Raw genomic sequence first — 17344 nt, 5'->3', positions numbered from 1 at the left:
AAAAAAAAAAAAAAAAAAAACCACACACATTTACATTTACAGTGTGCTGTGCACAGCCCCGTGAAAGACCGTGAAGCTATCACCATGTCCTGGTGATTGCCACCCTGCCTGGCAAGGCCTCTGTCCTCTCACTGAGGCCCAGTCTGCCACCTCCTTGCAGGGTGTGATGGCTCGCTGTGGTGTGGCTGCCTGGTCTCTAGGAGTACCTCTGCATGTGCTCACCTGGGATGCTAATGTTGGAGTCAATCCCAAGTACTCAATGCAGGTAAGCAGCTCCTGGGACAACCCCTGACCCCTCTCCCAATCCTGCCTGATGGTGGCACTACATTCCCATCCTGTCTGGATCCCAAGGCCAGATCTTTAACTGTCCCCACCACCCCCAAAACTGTTAAGTGTGCTCCCCCAACCCCAGAGCTGACCATGGCAGTACCCTTAGCTTCTGGGGGTTGAGGACTCCTGTGGACTCCTGAAGAAAGCCATGCACAGAAAAGCATGTTATCTCAAAGCTTGCAAACATGTCTCAGGGAAATCTGGGATGCCTTTTCAGGACACCTACTCCCTCAGCAATGGAGACCTAGCCTGGGCCTTCCCTATGTCTGACCAGCCAGTTTTACCTCCTCCAATCCCTAGCAGCCTCCCCCAGCCCCACTAGTAGTAGATTATCCTGGCACCACCACTGCCTGCTGCATGTCCACTCTCATGGCACACTGAGAACTGCAGGGACTAGATAAAGTTTCACGGGTGGATGAAACTGCCTGCTAGGTCAGTCCAGGACACCCGTGCATATGGACGCAGGGCTGGCTGTTGTTTCCACACTCAGACTCAACTTTAAAAGAGGGAGGGACGCCACCCAGAGCCCTGCTGGCCTTGCTCTTTTCTGAGGAAGGCGGGCAAGAACAAACTGCGCCAAAGGAGGAAGAAAGAGTGAACACATCTGTCAGCAAAAGCCCCTACGGACCCAGTAATTTTATCTGTCAGCTGAGGTTCCTGCTTCCAGCCTGCCCGCCCCCTTGGTCCTGTTCTTCCCATCTGCTTCTGGGGCGGTGAGAAGAGGGGGTGGGAATAGACCTTCCCCCATCTCAGAGGCTCTGTACAGAGGTGAATGGACATGTGGCTAAGAATAGACATGTCTGGTGCCATCAGGACATTTGCAGACACACCCTCCTCTAGAGCCTATGCTGGGGGGAGGGCAGCTTAGGCTGTGGTGACCTTCCTCAGCACCATCTCCCAACTCATCATCTACCTTACCTGGGCCACCTCTATGCCCCACAAACCTGCCATCTCCCATATGCTGCTGCCTCTGACATGGAGCCAGTGGGCAGATGCCACCTTTAGCTTAGGTCTGTACCCTTAGTAGCAGCTCCCCTGTGTAGAGCTACCCCAGAAACTCAGCCCAGCACCTTCAAACCCCTACTGCCCCAAGGAACTCACGTCCAAGCTCTGGAAGCAGACAGGTCATGCCACATCATCCTGGGAGTCAGAAACGGGGGCACACACCCCTCCCTGGCATGGCATGGCCCCTCACCTGTGGGATGTTGACGAGCAGACTGGTGTTGGGGACATTGGCAACACGGATGAGGCCCTGCTGGATGATTCTCTGTCCCTGAATTTGCACGCTGGGCACAGATGCCCGAGGGGCCAGGAGGAGGGGCGGCGGCCCAGTGCTGGAATGTTGTCTGATATTGTGGATTTGCTGCAGGAGTGAGGTGAGGTAGAGGGTATAAGAAATCTGAGTGAGATCAACAGTGGAAGGAGGCCTCAAGATCCTAGAAAGGGTCCTTATCACAAGGCAGTTGGCTGCTGGGATTCCAAACACATACTGCTCTGCTTACCTGAGCCCCTCTGACAAGCGGAGGCATGACAACCTGTGAGCTTGCTTGTGGCCCCAGCTTCGATGACGCCTGCTGCCCACCACGAACCAGGGGCGGAGGGATAACACTGCCAGGCATTCGAGTTGAAGAGGTCTGCCAATGACACCAATGCCCAGATGTATATGACTTTTTTCTTACTTTTTAAAAGCAGGTTTGTTGATTTGGAAAAGCATATACTAGATATTTTTCAAAAGACAGCAAGATAAATTTTTAAAAACTAGCTAAGATACCTACTCATTCTAAACACAGAAAAACAAGGAATACAATCTCCAACCAGAGCAGTGCAAACCTGGGCTCACTCAGGATTGAGTCTCACCAAGTTGGCACAATACCAGGTGACACTGGCCCTGGTAGCCATAGTAGGAGAGCAGCTAGGCCAGGATGGGATGTCATCCACTGGGGCGGATAAAGGTGGGGCTCAGGCCTATTTTGGGGAAGGGAGTATGGGACCTTAGCCCTGTGGCTGGGAGCCACAGCCTTTGCCCCTCACCTTGAGGGCGCCCTGTAGGCAGACAAGCTGGGAGAAGGCTCTGCCAGGCCTAGGCTATTCAGGCCCAAAGGACACCCTGGACCACCCACCGTCAGCAATGTCAACATGAAAGGAGCCCAGACTCTTTGAGTACTTGTTTCAGTTTGGTAAGGGTGTTCGATGGAGAGGCTCTTCCATTGTCATCCATGATTTCTGTCTGTGATGTCAATAGTGTTCTAGTTTAGACATTGTGGACATGTTACTTCAACTCCAGGATGTCAAGAGGAAGTCTTAGCTCTATCCGACTTGGAAGGAACTGGCAGCCTTTCACAGGACCTGGATTAGCACTGCTCAGGAGCCCAACGGGCCTGTTTCTGAATGCAAACAGCAGCAATGCCAGCCAGACACCTGCCAATGCACAGAGGGGACACTGACCTGAAGTGAGGGCTTGCCAGCAGGAATGTTCTGCGTGCCCCGCACGAGCGGGGGAGGGGTGGTCACGGTGTTCCCTGCAGAGCCTGTGGGCTGTTAAGGAGAGCAGGACACAAACGAGGTGAGAGGGCTATGGGGCCCTCCCCCAACATGGAGGCACCAATATATAATGCTAATAGAAGACAGTTGGAGTTGGCGCATTCTACATGGGCCAAGGAAAGACTTTCCAGCAGATCCCCCTACCCCGACTCTCAACATGACTTGTGGGTTGCTCTGTGACCTGACACAGGGCCCAGGCACCCACTCTATTCTCCAGGGAATAGAATGTCTGGTAGTGGTGGCAGTAGTGGCTGAGGCAAGACCCAGGACCTGGATAGGTTGATCTCAACCTTAGTGATAAAACACTATGTCTGGGAACATTTTTTTTTTTCCTCCCCAGTTTTTGGCCAGGGCTGGGTTTGAGCCCGCCATCTGCAGCATATAGGGCTGGCGCCCTACTCCTTTGAGCCACAGGCACCACCCTGGGCACATTTTTTTTTTTTTTTTTGTAGACAAGAGTCTCACTCTGTCGCCCTGGGTGGAATGTTGTGGCATCATAGCTCACAACAATCTCAAACTCTTGGGCTTGAGCAATCCTCTTGCTTCAGCCTCCTAAGTAGCTAGGACTATAGGCATGTGCAACCAGGTCCAGCTAGCTTTTTCTATTTTAAGTAGAGATGGGGTCTTGCTCTTGCTCAAACTGGTCTCAAACTCCTGAGCTCAAGAGATCTGCCCACCTCAGCCTCCCAGAGTGCTGGGATTACAGGAGTGAGCCACTGTGCCCAGCCTCTGGGCACTTTTTAAAGCCACATGTTCTTCTAGGGAAGACACAGTGACAGACTCGGTGCACTGCAACAAGTCAAAGAAGCAGAAGGAATTGGTATGCAGGCTCTGTCCATCCCACTTGCTAACTAGGTACAGGTATACAAACCTCCGAGCCAGAGCAGGGAGCATGTCCTATCTCTCCTTGAGCAACTATCAGTTCTTGCTGCCCAGGCTGCACTGGTTCACTAAAGTAGTGAAGAAAGTACTCGGAAGGTAACTTCATCCCCACCCAAGAATCTTCCCAGAACGGTGCACTAGAAAAGCCTCCCAAAATAAATTTTAACTGAACTCCCACATTAAATCATATTTAATCCAAACTCCCTGGAGGAAAGCCTTTCTCCCTTTTCAACTTTATGGCCCTTATCACCAAGAAGAGAGGTCAAGGTAAGGGCAGTGGCTGATTACTTCTGGTTCCTAAGAGCTTCTGAGGACCCTCGAGGGAAAAAGGGGACTCAAGCACTCACCTTCTGGGTGGCAGCTTCTTTTTGTATTTGACTCTGCCGCAACTTTTTCAACAAAACCAGTTTTGCTTCTTCTAATCTTAACTCTTCTTTCAGTTGCTTGATCATCCTTTCTCGTTCTTCAGGACTACTTTTCTGCAAAGGTGAAAGAACCAGGGTTGAGGGGGAGGGATCCTGGCAAGGAACAAAGACCCCCACCATCACCAGCTCCACTCTAGGGCACTGCTGCTGGGCTCACCATGAGTGCCTCGGTGCTGGTCTCCTTCAAGGCTGCCGTGGTCAGTCCATTCACCTGAGGACTGGAAGGCTGCTCGTTGTCAGAGAGCACGATCACATCAGGTGATGGGGGTCTCCTCTCGGACTTCATGTCACTATGGGGTGGAGAAAGAAGTCATTATAGAGCACCCTGACTGTTGAATAGGGTGTCCACACCTCATAGACAAATGGCAAGAATAAGGGGGGAACACCACAGCTGTTCCCTCCCTGGCTGCTCTGCATGGCTGGCTATGCTTGGGTGTCCTTCCTGCCCCACCTACTGCCTCCAGGTTGCCTCTTCTCACACTTCACCAGGCACCTAAACCTGCCAACTTATGGCTAGGCCCTTTAACAGCTGGGACTCCTTAGTTTTTGCCTATGTGTCCCCAGGGCTGAGGGCACGCGTGTCTCTGAATTTGATAGGATCATTCTGGAAAAAATGGCAGCTCTTTTCTTTACCCCATGGTACTGAATTTTATGGGATGTGTATGCCTCACAAACCAGCAGGTGTTGCCTGTCCATTCTGGAAACCACTAAACAGAGACCCCAGCCCCTACACGAACCAACTTTTTTGCTCACCCCTAGCATACCAACAGCCCTTATGCCTGGCAGCCCATCTGCCCCTAGAAGACCAAGGGGCATATTCCATGGGTTATGTCCTGCTCTCAAAGCAGTCCCCAGGCTTTCTGCTGGATCATCCTTACTGGGCAACATGTGGCCACAGTCCTATGTTTTGAAACTAGATAGGGCATATTTTCTCTCAAAGACCTAGGACACTCTACCCACCTGATCTACTCAGAAATTGGTTTCTGGCCAGTTGACCCACCCCCCCATATGCTAATGATGTGTAGACTGCTCTGGTCACACATGCCAAGGTCACTCTGCCTATTACCTTCCTGCACATCCCAGAAGTCCCAGCTCAAACTGCATCATGAAATTCTCATCACTCTAACCCACATCCACTTTTCTTTCTAATGAATTTGCTCCCCATTCACTGCAATGGTCTATCTGGGGAGTTTACTTCTGCCTGTGAACTTGAGCTCCTCATTTTACTGTCAGCCCACAGCATCTTGCTACAACCCAGGGGGGACAATGGCAGAAGCATCTGTGGGTGCTTTTGTTATTTGTCAAAATATGAGCATAAATGTCTAAGCATGTGGCTGTGTCATTAATTAGAACCTAGTAACACTATCCATTCTGTGCTAACTTTAGGCCGGGCTCTGAGTTGACAGTTCAGTGCATATTATGTCATTTAACTCAAGTAAGGAGCATGCCAGTATCTGATTCTCCCCTTCTTATGAACAATCCTCCAGGATGGATATACACATCGGATACTACTGATGCCACAGGGCTGAAGACCGGCTGTGGTACCACTGACTTGAAGTGAGTACCAAGCAGCTCTATTTGCTGATGGTGCAACGCAAACTTCTGAAGATCTGGGCTCAGTACTAGTGTCTTTATAAAGAATCTGATCCTTTTTTGTCAGCAAGAAAACCAGCTGAGGACAGAACACATCCACTAGGTGGCACCGTGACACCAAGGACAAACTCAGAGGACGTTAACTAGGAGTTAGACTCAAAAGTTATCCCCATTCTTTCCAGTAGACCCCAGCAGTGTTAAGAATGCAGAGTTACTAGGATGAAGAGCTTGACTATGCTTTGACAGCGCATGGGCCCTCCATTTCCATGCCCAAGGTGTTACATCTTCAGGGAAGGGTAGACACAGAGGACCAGAGGCTAAGGCTGTATCAACTTTCCAATGGACTCAGCAGATGCAGACTCTGGAGCTGCTTTCCTCACTCTCCCCTGGTCCCTCCTAATTACACCAGCCAAAGTGGGTTCCTAGCCCTGATCTGACTTAACTAGTGCAGCTGCCTCTCACCAGAAAACGGGGGAGTGAAGAAAAAAGTACCAACTTCACAGTACACAGTCCCCTCACACGGGAGTTTCACTAGCCTGTATTTTGAAGTCCAAAAATGTGCTGTTTGTGAAGTAATGTCGAATACCTCACTTGTGCCATACCAAACTGCTTGTATATTGTGTCTCTCCTTGCTTGCAGGCCCTACTTTGCCCAAGATTGACTTTCAAGGTGACCTTGGGGCTCTAATTCCAGGATCTCTGGATATGCACACTGACACTGAGTACCCTGAGGACCAACACAGAGCTGTAGCTGCTAGTGTCTGCGAAAGTGGGCTCTCAGGTGAATTGAGGAGCAGCAGCCCAAGTAGCACATTATATAGAGTTAGAGTCAACAACAAACATACTTCCTAGGCAAGCAGAGGCTGAAACGACAGCCAATCTACAATGACCTGTCACTTTTTAACATGTTATTGAGGGTGTATGCTTCTTCTAGAGTAGAGATAGCTAATGAAACTCAAATTTGCCTGAGGGAAGAGGACATGGCTTACAGACCTGGACTATCCACCAACTAGAGTTTCCCAAGAGCACCACTCTGACCACAGCGCTCCCTGGCCCCATCTTGGCCTGAGACTAATCAATAACTCATCCAAGAGATGATGTCACCACCCATCAATGATCACTCAGCATCCCAGCAGCCAGCAGGGAGTGAACTTCCTGTATGCTAATCAGGCCACCAACAAGTCATGTGACAAAGGCATTTCCCTCCTTGGTCATGTGACCTTTAACTGTGCCTTCTAACGTGAAAACCATGGCAACAGCCAGTTCTAACCGGTTTGTGACACGCAGCCTTCATTTTGAGAAGGGAGGTAAGGGTTCAGGTGCTGTCAGAAAATGGAGGCGTCAGGCTCACCCTGGGGCTGCAAAGCTGCAGGCACTTCCTGTGTGCCGCCAGCTCACAGGGGACTGCTGTGTGCCACAGGCACCAGAGTCACCTCTTACAAATATAGAGAGGGCCACTGGCCCTTCTAAGTCTCCAAAATAAAAAACTTTCTTTAAAGAAGAGGGGGCTTCAAGTCTTTCAGTATTTTTCTGGAGAGTTCCTTTAACTCAGGGGAAAAAAGTTGTATCTCAAAACAATCATAAGCATTATTCTAAAACAAAAAATTTAATTATAAAAACTGTAAAGTAAAGTGAAGGAAAACAGGAAATCTAGCCTAATGTGCTAGGGCAGATAATGTCACGGCCAAGGGACCACTGCGTCTGCCCTGGCTAGGTGCACTGTGTTGTTCAATCCACGGTGGCCACCCTGGGCACCAAGTTTATTTGGAAGCTATGTGGTATTTCAGAGCAAAGCCCATGAGCTTATCCTGCCCATTCTGAGAACCCTTAATGTAAAATATAGTTATCAAAAATGATTTTATGTGACCTATAAAAAATTCCCTGGAAGCAGGCCAGGCTGTTATCAACGTAATGGCCTCACTGCCTCCTTCCCAATGCAGCACAGAAATTGTTACCTGCCAGGAATTCCGTAGAGTTTCCTGGAGGGGGAGGCCAGGATTATAAACTTAAATCGTGACACAATCCCACCTCCACCACACAGAGTTATTGCTCTCAGCTGCTCACCAATGGTTAGTACATGGTTAATATTTAGTGTCCCTTCACAGTCCATGCCAGGAAGGAATCTCACTGAAGGAATGCAGAGCCGTCCTTGGCAGCTCTGACCTTTGCAGTTCTCTGAACCGGCTTGCCTTCTGTCTAGGGAAGGCATACTTCATCCTTCCCTCATTCATTCATCCATCCATCCATCACACATCTGCTGAAAGCCCATCTAAATCTAAGTATGTGCTGCACCAAGCAGTGGGAAGAAATACCTGGATAAAAGGTAATACTGTCCTTAGGGCTCACAGTCCACTAGGATGGACAAACAAAAACAAGAGAAGAGCAGGTCTGAGTGAGGCCCAGATGGAGAGTGTCTACGTGTCTAATGGGGCTAGCCTCTTTATTGTCTGCCCAACAGCTGCTTCAACCCACTTAGTGTAGGCAGTTTCTCTAGAGCTCTTACAAATGCAGGGTCTCCTTGCCCTCAGCCTGCTTGATCAAAGTTTGCATTTTAACAAGATCCCCTGAGATTTCTCATATGCTAAGGAAGTTGAGGATGACCATGAACTGTGGCCCAATGAGGTCTTGGCCCTCCTCTAGGCCAGCTCAGCGGAAGAGGCTGGGACCAGCATACTATAGCCACAATCATTTCCTGCTAGAACCTTTCCTTTATGCCCTTTTCAGGCCTGGCAGGGATGTGGAAGAAAAGGTGGCTGCTGTCTATGTTTAAAGGTGGGAGACCCTCCACACAAATCAAGCTACTCATACCCTCAGATCAACCCAAACCTCACCCAGCACTATCACATTGGCATCCCTGTACCCCAGGCTCCTGCCAACCAAGCCCCAGGCTGGGGTCCCAGACACCACTTGACATAACTCCTTACATGCTATCCCCCCCTTTATGAAACACCCCATACACACTACATACTTTCATCCTTCCCAGGGCTCTTTGTGAGCTCCAACATATCCTTCAAGATGCACCTCAAACTATTTTTGCCCTCAAAAGGGTCCCTGGCTGGTCCTGTCCCCCATGACCCTGCCCTGGAATGTAATCAGTGCTCCCCCAGTGTGCTCATGGGGAGCCACCCTTGCAGTGCACATCCGGGGAAGCCACCACAGCCTACCTTCCTCAGAAAGCCCTCTTAGCCCTGCCCCATGTAAGTGGGAAACTCCTGACAGAACTCTAGGAATTCTACTCATGGGTAGCACAAGCCTGAACAAAGCCCTTGTACCCCACTCCTCAGGGAGGGATGCCCTGTAGGTCTCTTGTGCTTTGGAGCCTTAGCTTAGTGACCAGCTCAACTGTCCTTGGCTCAGCAAACCTATGTAAGTGCCTCTGCTTCCTTGCATAGCACCTTCATGGTGGTGCCAGAGGGATCAGTCCTCCCTCCCTCAGCTTCCCAGGATGACATGCAGTTAATCACCTGCATGATAGGCAAGTTCCCTACCCCAAGCTGGGCCTAGCACCCCTCTTCAGGTGAGTGTGGCACAGGCCCAGAAGCCAGGGACCCATAGCCCTGCTCCATGGGCAGCCTTAGCCCCTAATGCAGGCCAGGTTGATGCCAGGATGATCAGATGAGCAAAGGACAAGGGAAAATCTGGAGAATACACCCTTGGGTTAACATCACAGCCTAGGAAAGGGTGAACCTCTCCAATATCTCCAGAGCCAAAGAAGCAAGAATCTCCTCCGATGTGGCTGGGAAAGGGGAGAATCCACAGGACCTCTTGCCAGAGCTGGCATGCTGCTCACTGAGCCTCACCTTGTGAGGCACCATGCTTTATGCCTTCATACTCAAGTGGCTGTAGATCCATGGCCACATCTTGCCTAGCCTTGGATGTGAAGTGGTTCCAGGCAACTTGGGCTGTGGAGAGAGCTCCCCAAGTGAGTTAGAAGGCATCAGAGTTTCACTTGCTTCTGCCTCTTGCAAGTGACACCTCCCTTCCCATGCCTCCTTATAAGGAGAGGGACAGGAATCCCTTCACTGTCCACCTCTCAGGGCTGCTTGGTAAAGTTATTACCTCAGTGCTAAAGAGGCTCAGACATCTCAGATGGCTATTGAGGATGTGCATCCTGGCTTAGTGAAGGGTGAAGCAGACAGCCCTGCTAACCGATAGACACTCAGGTGGAGGCCATGTAATGCCAAACTTTAACCTTCAATAGTGAAGAAGCTGCTCACTGTGAGCACTGACAATCACTCAGGAGCCATTCTACCAGCCCAGAGGATGGAGAGATAAGTTTGCTCAATAGCCTGAGTCCCTGGGCAGTGCCTGTGGCTCAAAAGGGTAGGGCACTGGCACCATATGCTGGAGGTGGTGGGTTCAAACCCAGTCCCGGCAAAAAAAAATAGCCTGAGTCCCTGTAACCATGTCCCATTCCCACCTTGGTGGTGAAAGAGCTGTCTGTGTGGAACCATCCTAGGGTCCCGATCTGGCTGAGTCCTGGGCCCCAGGCAAGCCTCTATGCAGTCCCAAAATTTCAGATGGTAGCAACACCATAGACTCCCGAAGCCTTGATGGAGGCTGTGACAAAACACAGCCTTGAAGAGGCTACCAGGGCCTCCCAAACTGGGAAGATAAGGGCAGTGAAGAGGCTGTGCTGCCTTGGCCTTATAACTCAAACACAGTATCTACTAAACCTCTGCAAGAGGAAAAACATCTGCCTGATCTCACATCTTTCGGAGGAGATAATAAATAGGTTACTGAGGGTAATGTCTGAATATTCATAAATCCCTCAAGGGTTGGACCAGTCTGCTCAGGACCTGGCAAGGTTGCCATGGCCCTAAGAATGGGAGCTTTGAGCTCAGGAGGAATCTAGCCCCTGTAGACTGGCTGATAACCTCGTACTGGTGGGTGGCTCCTTCCCACATGCACACAGATTCTGTACTGCTAGAGGAAACACAAATACACTTGAAGAGATTTCTGAATTCTGTGTCACTGTCTTTATAAAGCAATTGACCCTGGAAGTCCAATCCCTATCCTCTGAGTCCAGGCACTTTAGTGGATGTTAACAAGAAGCTGGAATACTCTTGAAAGACAGAACCTGGTACACCAGGCTAGACCCTGACAAGGCCCATCAGTCCATCCCCACAGATCCCTGTGGAGGCTGGGAGGCTTTGGCTGGGGGCAGTGTGACGGTTCATTCACAGGCCCCTATAGTCCTCTCTTCCAAACCTGGCCTGATTTTGTGGCTTGATCTTTGAACTATAGAATGCAGGGGAAGCAATGCTGTAAACTTCTGAGGCCAGGTCACAGAACCCAGCAGCTTGCTCTAAGGGAAGTCAGGCTGCCTCAGACCACCACAATGTAAAATACCCATGCTAGACAAGGCGAAAAAGAGACAGATACAGAGATTGGCCCAGCCAGTCCCAGCTGTTCTTGGCATCACATATCAGTGATGAACGTACTGTGGACACTCAACCCAGCTGACATGGACTACTAGAACCAAAGAGCACAAGAAGCAGTGCACAGTTGGATAGGACTAGCCAACCAACAGAATACGCAAACAATAAAATATCAATACATTGTTCCTTTAAACCACTAAGCTAATGGAGCCTACAGCCCAGCTTGATCACTGGGGAACTAGCCTATACTGCTGTAACTCCCCTTCCTCCCTCAGACTATCCCCAACAGAGGCCTGGGACCTACTCTAGACACTAGCCTGGGACAAAACATGGAGAGAAAAGGTGGGAAAGAAAAGATTTACCCAAGTAACCACTCTAGGAAACTGAGAACTCCTTGCCCACAAAGAGACCAGCAGCAGTCTGCACACAGAGGCTGCCCAAGGCAGAGGCAGACTTGAAATGAGCACAGCTCTAACAAGGCCAGGTAGATCAGAACTGCCCACGGAAAAAGGGAATAAAGAGAGGGTCCCAGGAAGAGAAGGGGATGGTCTACAGGTCTGCAAGATACCATGGCTTTAGGCACTAATGGGAATGAAGTCTGAATCAAAACCAGAAAGCAACTGTACATGCTTCCTTTACCCCTCCCTCCCAAGAAACATTTCTAGAAAAGTCCTATGAGGAAAAGGAAGCCATTACCATCACTTCCCCAAGTTAGTCCCATTACTGAGTAACATCTTATGGTGTAGGCCCCCATGTACTAGGTACATCAACATAAGATTCTGGGAGCATTCACAGCTACCTGGGTAAGGGGACTACTCCCTGGGACCCCACATAACCCTCCCTCCTTTCCCAAGTGGTGGTATTCACTCAGACATTCTTCAAAAGGGAGCTCTGCTGCCAAGATACAGGCTGTGCCCCCAAACCATGACCAGACTAGGGGCTGGCAGATGCTAAGGGGTGCCTATTTCCCCTATGCCTCCCTTCCCTAGGCCCTGAAACCCACCTGCTTCTTACCAGTGCGGCCCCTCTGCGATCCCCTCAATTCCCTTCTTAGCATCCATTACCACTCCTCCCAGCCCCGTAACTTGAGCTCCTCTTGGCTGGGATGTGCAGAGAAAAACCCAGAGCCTGCTTTGTGGGGCCCAGGAAGTAAGAATGCATTCTACTTCTCTGTCACAGAGGCTATGGAAGTGAACAGCTGGGATGGGGGTTTTGAATCCAGTCATCATGCTTCCTGGAGACTTTAGGTACAATTACCACTCTGGGGCTCCATGACAATGAGCCCTGACACAGCACTGGCTGAAAAGCCCAGGAAAAAGAGAGGGAGCACGTGTGTCCAGCATGCGCCTGTAAGCCTGTCTCTCACCTCATCGCCCAGTGTGGAGGTGAGTGGTCCCAGGTCCCCAGTTCTAGCAGATAAAGCTGGTGCAGCATCTGCCATCAGTGTCAGCCTGGCTAGGAGATAGCCAGTCTGTACTGCCATAAGTCTTCCACGAATGCAGCAGTCCCAAAAGTTAAATAGCCCCATCAGGGGGGCCCAGAGGACCTTACTGTGACAGGGGTCAGTTTTAGAGTGGCTAAGTGTAGCAGAGACAAACTACAGAGACCATACTGGCATGCTCACTGGGCCAGCAGCCCCCCACCCCCAAGAAGCCACTGCAGCAAAACTCTGCCAACAGCTGACACCACCAGGGAGGCCACATAAAATGTAGCACACTCTGCTTAGAAATGATCACAAACGAAGAACTGAAAGGCTGACTTTTCATTTTGTGTTCAGAAAAATATGTGGAATACCTGCTAACCCTTTGTGATGACCATCCTGTGTCAACCACTGAAATGCACCCTTCCATGTAGTCCTCTCGACAGCTCTATCACCATTCCCATCTCCCAGGCAAGAAAACAGTCTTAAGTAAGGGCTGAGTGCCTTCTCCCCCAGTCACATGGCCAGGATCTACACATAACCTTAATTCCCACTTGTACCCCTCACTGTGCTGGAACCTGGGGGACAGCAGAAAAAAAAGTACAGCATACTTCCAGCGCTGGCAGCTGCTAATTCATGTTATCAAATATTACTTTCTGAAAAGATTTTTATAAACCCAACTTTTATGTATATTTGAAAGATCCTGTATGGCTAGCATTATCTACAAGCTGAGTCCCTTAGGTGATGAGGAGACAGTGCCAGGTCACGGATATGGCCCTTGGACTTAACCAAGAAACAATAACCTGCTGCATCACAAAGCAAGTCAGGGGAACAGTTAGAAAGAAGCCTTGGGGGTGGCAGACACTCTCAAGTCTGGCACCCCCAAGTGGCCACCACCTACCAGGAAGCAGGAGGGGCTCCTAACCTGGGGAAAAGTGAAGGACAGAGAAGAAGATGACCCTGGCCTTGACCAAACCACTAACACCAGCATCTCCAGCTTGCCTTTGGTCCCTGAGCACATGCCAGGCTGATGTTCCTCTAGGGAGGAAACATGGTGAGAACTCAATGAACAGAGTAGGGAGGAAAGACTCCCTTTAGCAAATGAACTAAAACTCATCTCCTGAGAGAGATCCTAGCATCCTCACCAACAGAGGCAGAAGTCACCTGGGCACAGATGAAAACCATAGATAATAAACAAGTACTGGCTCAGTGCCTGTAGCACAGTGGTTATGGCACGAGCCACATACACCGAAGGTGGCAGGTTCGAACCCGGCCCGGGACAGCTAACCAACAATGACAACTGCAACAAAAAAATAGCCAGGCGTTGTGGCGGGTGCCTGTAGTCCCAGCTATTTGGGAGGCTGAGGCAAGAGAATCGCTTAAGCCCAGGAGTTTGAGGTTGCTGTGACCTGTGACACTATAGCACTCTACCAAGGGTGACATAGTAAGACTCTGTCTCAAAATAAATAAATAAATAAAAAATAAATACTGCTTTGCAGCTTGTAATGACCACAAACTTGCTTGATGAATGGAAAGTATTCCCTTTGCCTACAAGTGTCCTGCCCCCTCCCCAACTCATACCTGTCCACTTGGCCCCAGCTCAGGTGTCTCCTGTCCCCCAACCAGACCTGCTCCAGCTGTGGAAATGTCACAGGATGCCAGTGAAGACTACCAAGGGGTTGGGACCACCTCTGCAGCTTTGGGGGAACCTGGCCCAGGCATCAAAAATCATTCACTAGCTCCATTTCTTCATCTACAGAATGGGAAGCCACTAACCCTAGGAATATGACATGACATATAGTTAAACCTTAGTCCCTAAATACACATCTTTTCAGTATTCTGCGACAAAATGTGACAAGTGGTTCATGCCTGTAATCCCAGCACTTTGGGAGGCCCAGAAGGGTGGATTGCCTGAGCTCACAAGTTCAAGACCAACCAGCCTGAGCCACAGTGAGACCTCATCTCCAAAAACAGCCATGTGTTGCAGGCACCTGTAGTCCCAGCTACTTAGGGGCTGACACAAGAGAATCGCTTGAGCCCTAGAGTTTGAAGTTGCTGTGAAGTGTGACACCACAGCACTCTACCAGGAGGACAACAAAGTGAGACTCTGTCTCCCTGCCCCCCACAAAGGACAAGATGAAGCATTCTTGCAGGAAGGCACCATGCAGAGAAGGACGTGTGTAAGCATCCATGTTTTGTGAAGGAAAGACAGATATACATACCTGGGTAATTATACTTGGGGGTTGGGCAAGGGCCTGCTAAACAACAAAGCAATGCCCGTAGCTTCATGAAAAACACCTGACAGTATCTGTTGCCAATGCTAACATCTAAGTTCCAATAATCAAAATTTAGAATTTTGGAAAACTTGTATTTTTGTCACTCATTCTGAGCTTAACAGCTTCCCAGTAGATCAGATGATCCTCCCAGTTGATGACACTAACAAACCTGGTTTTATGACAATGAATGATGAAATGTGTATTTGAAATATCTCTGTAACACTGTCTGCTAATAATATTCAATGGTATTACAAACCCATACCCATGAGAAGATGATCATTCAAGGAGAGAACAGATAAATCTCCCCGGTAGTGGAATCCTAAATAATTCATCAAGATTTTCTATGCCTAAGGAGGAAGACATGACTCCCTATTCTTCAAGAGTGAACTGCAGAGGGACTTCCTTTCAAAGAGTCCATACAGTCTAGTATTGAAGCTGCGCGGGGAGGCAGGGGGATCTCTGAGCCCAGGAATTCCAAAGGTATAGTGAGCTAGCATTGGGTTGCTCTTTGTAAGAGAAAAACCTGGCAAAATGCACCCCAGCCAGATGATAAGTAAACATCAGTAGGATGAAAGTAATGTAGATAGTGTGTGCTATTGATAGGATGTGATGAGAAGGACACTTCAGCTCTGTGGTCTTCCTGCCCCCAAATCCAACACCCTGTTTAAATATAAGAAAAACATCAGACAAATCCCAATGGAGGAATATTCTACTGAACACCCGACCACTACTCCTCAAAACTGTCAAGGTCATCAAAAACAAAGTCTGAGAAACTGTCACACCCTCGGAGTATCAGGAACCATGAAGACTAAATGTAAGGTGGGATCCTGAAACAGAAAAAAGGCATCCAGAAAACACTAAGGCTCGGTACCTGTAGCTCAGTGGTTAAGGTGCCACCCACATGTACCGGGGGCTGATGGATTTGAACCCGGTCAGGGCCTGCTAAACAATAATGACAACAACAAAAAAATTGCCAGGCATTGTGGTGGGTGCCTGTAGTCCCAGCTACTTGGGAGGCTGAAGCAAGAGAACCACTTAAACCCAAGAGTTGGGGGTTGCTGTGAGTTATGACGCCACGGCACTCTACTGAGGGCAACATAAATGACTCTGTCTCAAAAAAAAACAAAAAACAAAACACTAAGGAAATCAGAATTAAGTAGGAACTTAATAAAATATGAGGGAGGACACTAGTTCACTACTTATCACAGATGTTCCATAGCCATCAGTTAACAAAGGGGGAACTGATCTTCGTAACTTTTCTGTAAATTTAAGACTATTCTAAAATTCAAACCTTCTTTTCTTTTCTTTTTTTTTTTTTTGAGACAGAGTCTCATGTCACCGTCAGTAGAGCGTCATCGCTTCACAGCTCACAGCAACCTCTAACTCTTAGGCTTAAGTGATTCTCTTGCCTCAGCCTCCCAAGTAGCTGGGACTACAGGTACCTACCACAATGCCCAGCTATTTTTTTTGTTTTTGGTTGTAGTTGTCATTGTTGTTTGGCAGGCTCAGGCTGGGTTCGAACCCCCCAGGTCCAGTGTATGTACCTGGTGCCCTAGCCACTAAGCTACAGGAGCTGAGCCTTAAAAGCTTATTTTTAAAGAAAGATTTGTCTGCTCAAAGTAGGAAAGAATCCAAATAGATTTAAATGTAACTGAGTACAAAAAAGTTCCCTGATGATGTTTTAGAGCCTAAGGTGCAACGAACTGGTAGAAAACAGCCACTCTATATTTTGGTGTCAAGTTAAGGGAGTAAATGCACACTTATCTGAAAAGACTATTGAGATGCTCTCCAGTCTCTACCTGCTTCTCTGTGTGAGCTGAATTTTCTTAAACCTTGACAACAAATCAGAAGGAGTTGGACACAAGACAAGATAGGATAATCCAGCAGGTGTTTTCTTAGTCAAGTATTAAAGAGATTTGCAAAAAAGTTTTTTCTTTTTTTTTTTGAGACAGGAGTCTTATTATGTCACCCTTGGTAGAGGGCCGTTGTGTCACAGCTCACAGCAACCTCAAACTCCCAGGATCAAGCAATTCTCTTGTCTCAGCCTCTCAAACAGCTGGGACTACAGGCGCCTGCCACAATGCCTGGCCATTTTTTTGTTGCAGTTGTCATTGTTGTTTAGCTGGCCCAGACCAGGTTCAAACCTGCCACCCTCAATGTATGTGGCTGGTGCTGTACCACTGTGCTAAGGGTTCCGAGTCCAAGAAAAAAATTTTTTTAAATAAAAAAGTTATTTATTATGTGTCATAAGTTCATTATCATTTAACATTTTTTTAAAACGTCAGATTAACATGGGGGTACATACAATTAAGCAATATAGTTTGCTCCTCTTTTCTATGGAGACAAGAGTCTCACTCTGTCACCCAAGCCAGACTACAGTGGTGTCAGCCTAGCTCACAGCAACCTCCGGCTCTCGTGATCCTCCTGCCTCAGCCTTCCAAGTAGCTGGGACTACACATGTGCACCACTATGCCCAGCTGATTTTTTTTTTTTTTTT

At 48.8% G+C, this 17344-nt stretch overlaps 1 protein-coding gene across 2 annotated transcripts in view; it reads right to left on the bottom strand.

Moving 5' to 3' along the window:
- Positions 1 to 17344, bottom strand: part of GATAD2A (GATA zinc finger domain containing 2A) — a 132423-nt gene that overhangs the window by 11249 nt on the left and 103830 nt on the right. For both annotated transcript variants that reach the window (XM_012809450.2, XM_023517170.1), the window contains 5 exons: positions 4336 to 4468; positions 4101 to 4232; positions 2776 to 2865; positions 1833 to 1964; positions 1526 to 1693 (listed from right to left, as the gene is read on the bottom strand). In XM_012809450.2, the coding sequence (XP_012664904.1) occupies positions 1526 to 1693; positions 1833 to 1964; positions 2776 to 2865; positions 4101 to 4232; positions 4336 to 4468 (655 nt within the window). The remainder of the gene's footprint in view (positions 1 to 1525; positions 1694 to 1832; positions 1965 to 2775; positions 2866 to 4100; positions 4233 to 4335; positions 4469 to 17344) is intronic.

This window comes from Otolemur garnettii, unplaced genomic scaffold (genome assembly GCF_000181295.1).
Source record: "Otolemur garnettii isolate 467f Iridium unplaced genomic scaffold, OtoGar3 scaffold00105, whole genome shotgun sequence".
Taxonomy (NCBI): Eukaryota; Metazoa; Chordata; class Mammalia; order Primates; family Galagidae; genus Otolemur; species Otolemur garnettii.
Note: the sequence above shows the minus strand (reverse complement) of the source record. Positions and strands in the feature narration are given on the sequence as shown.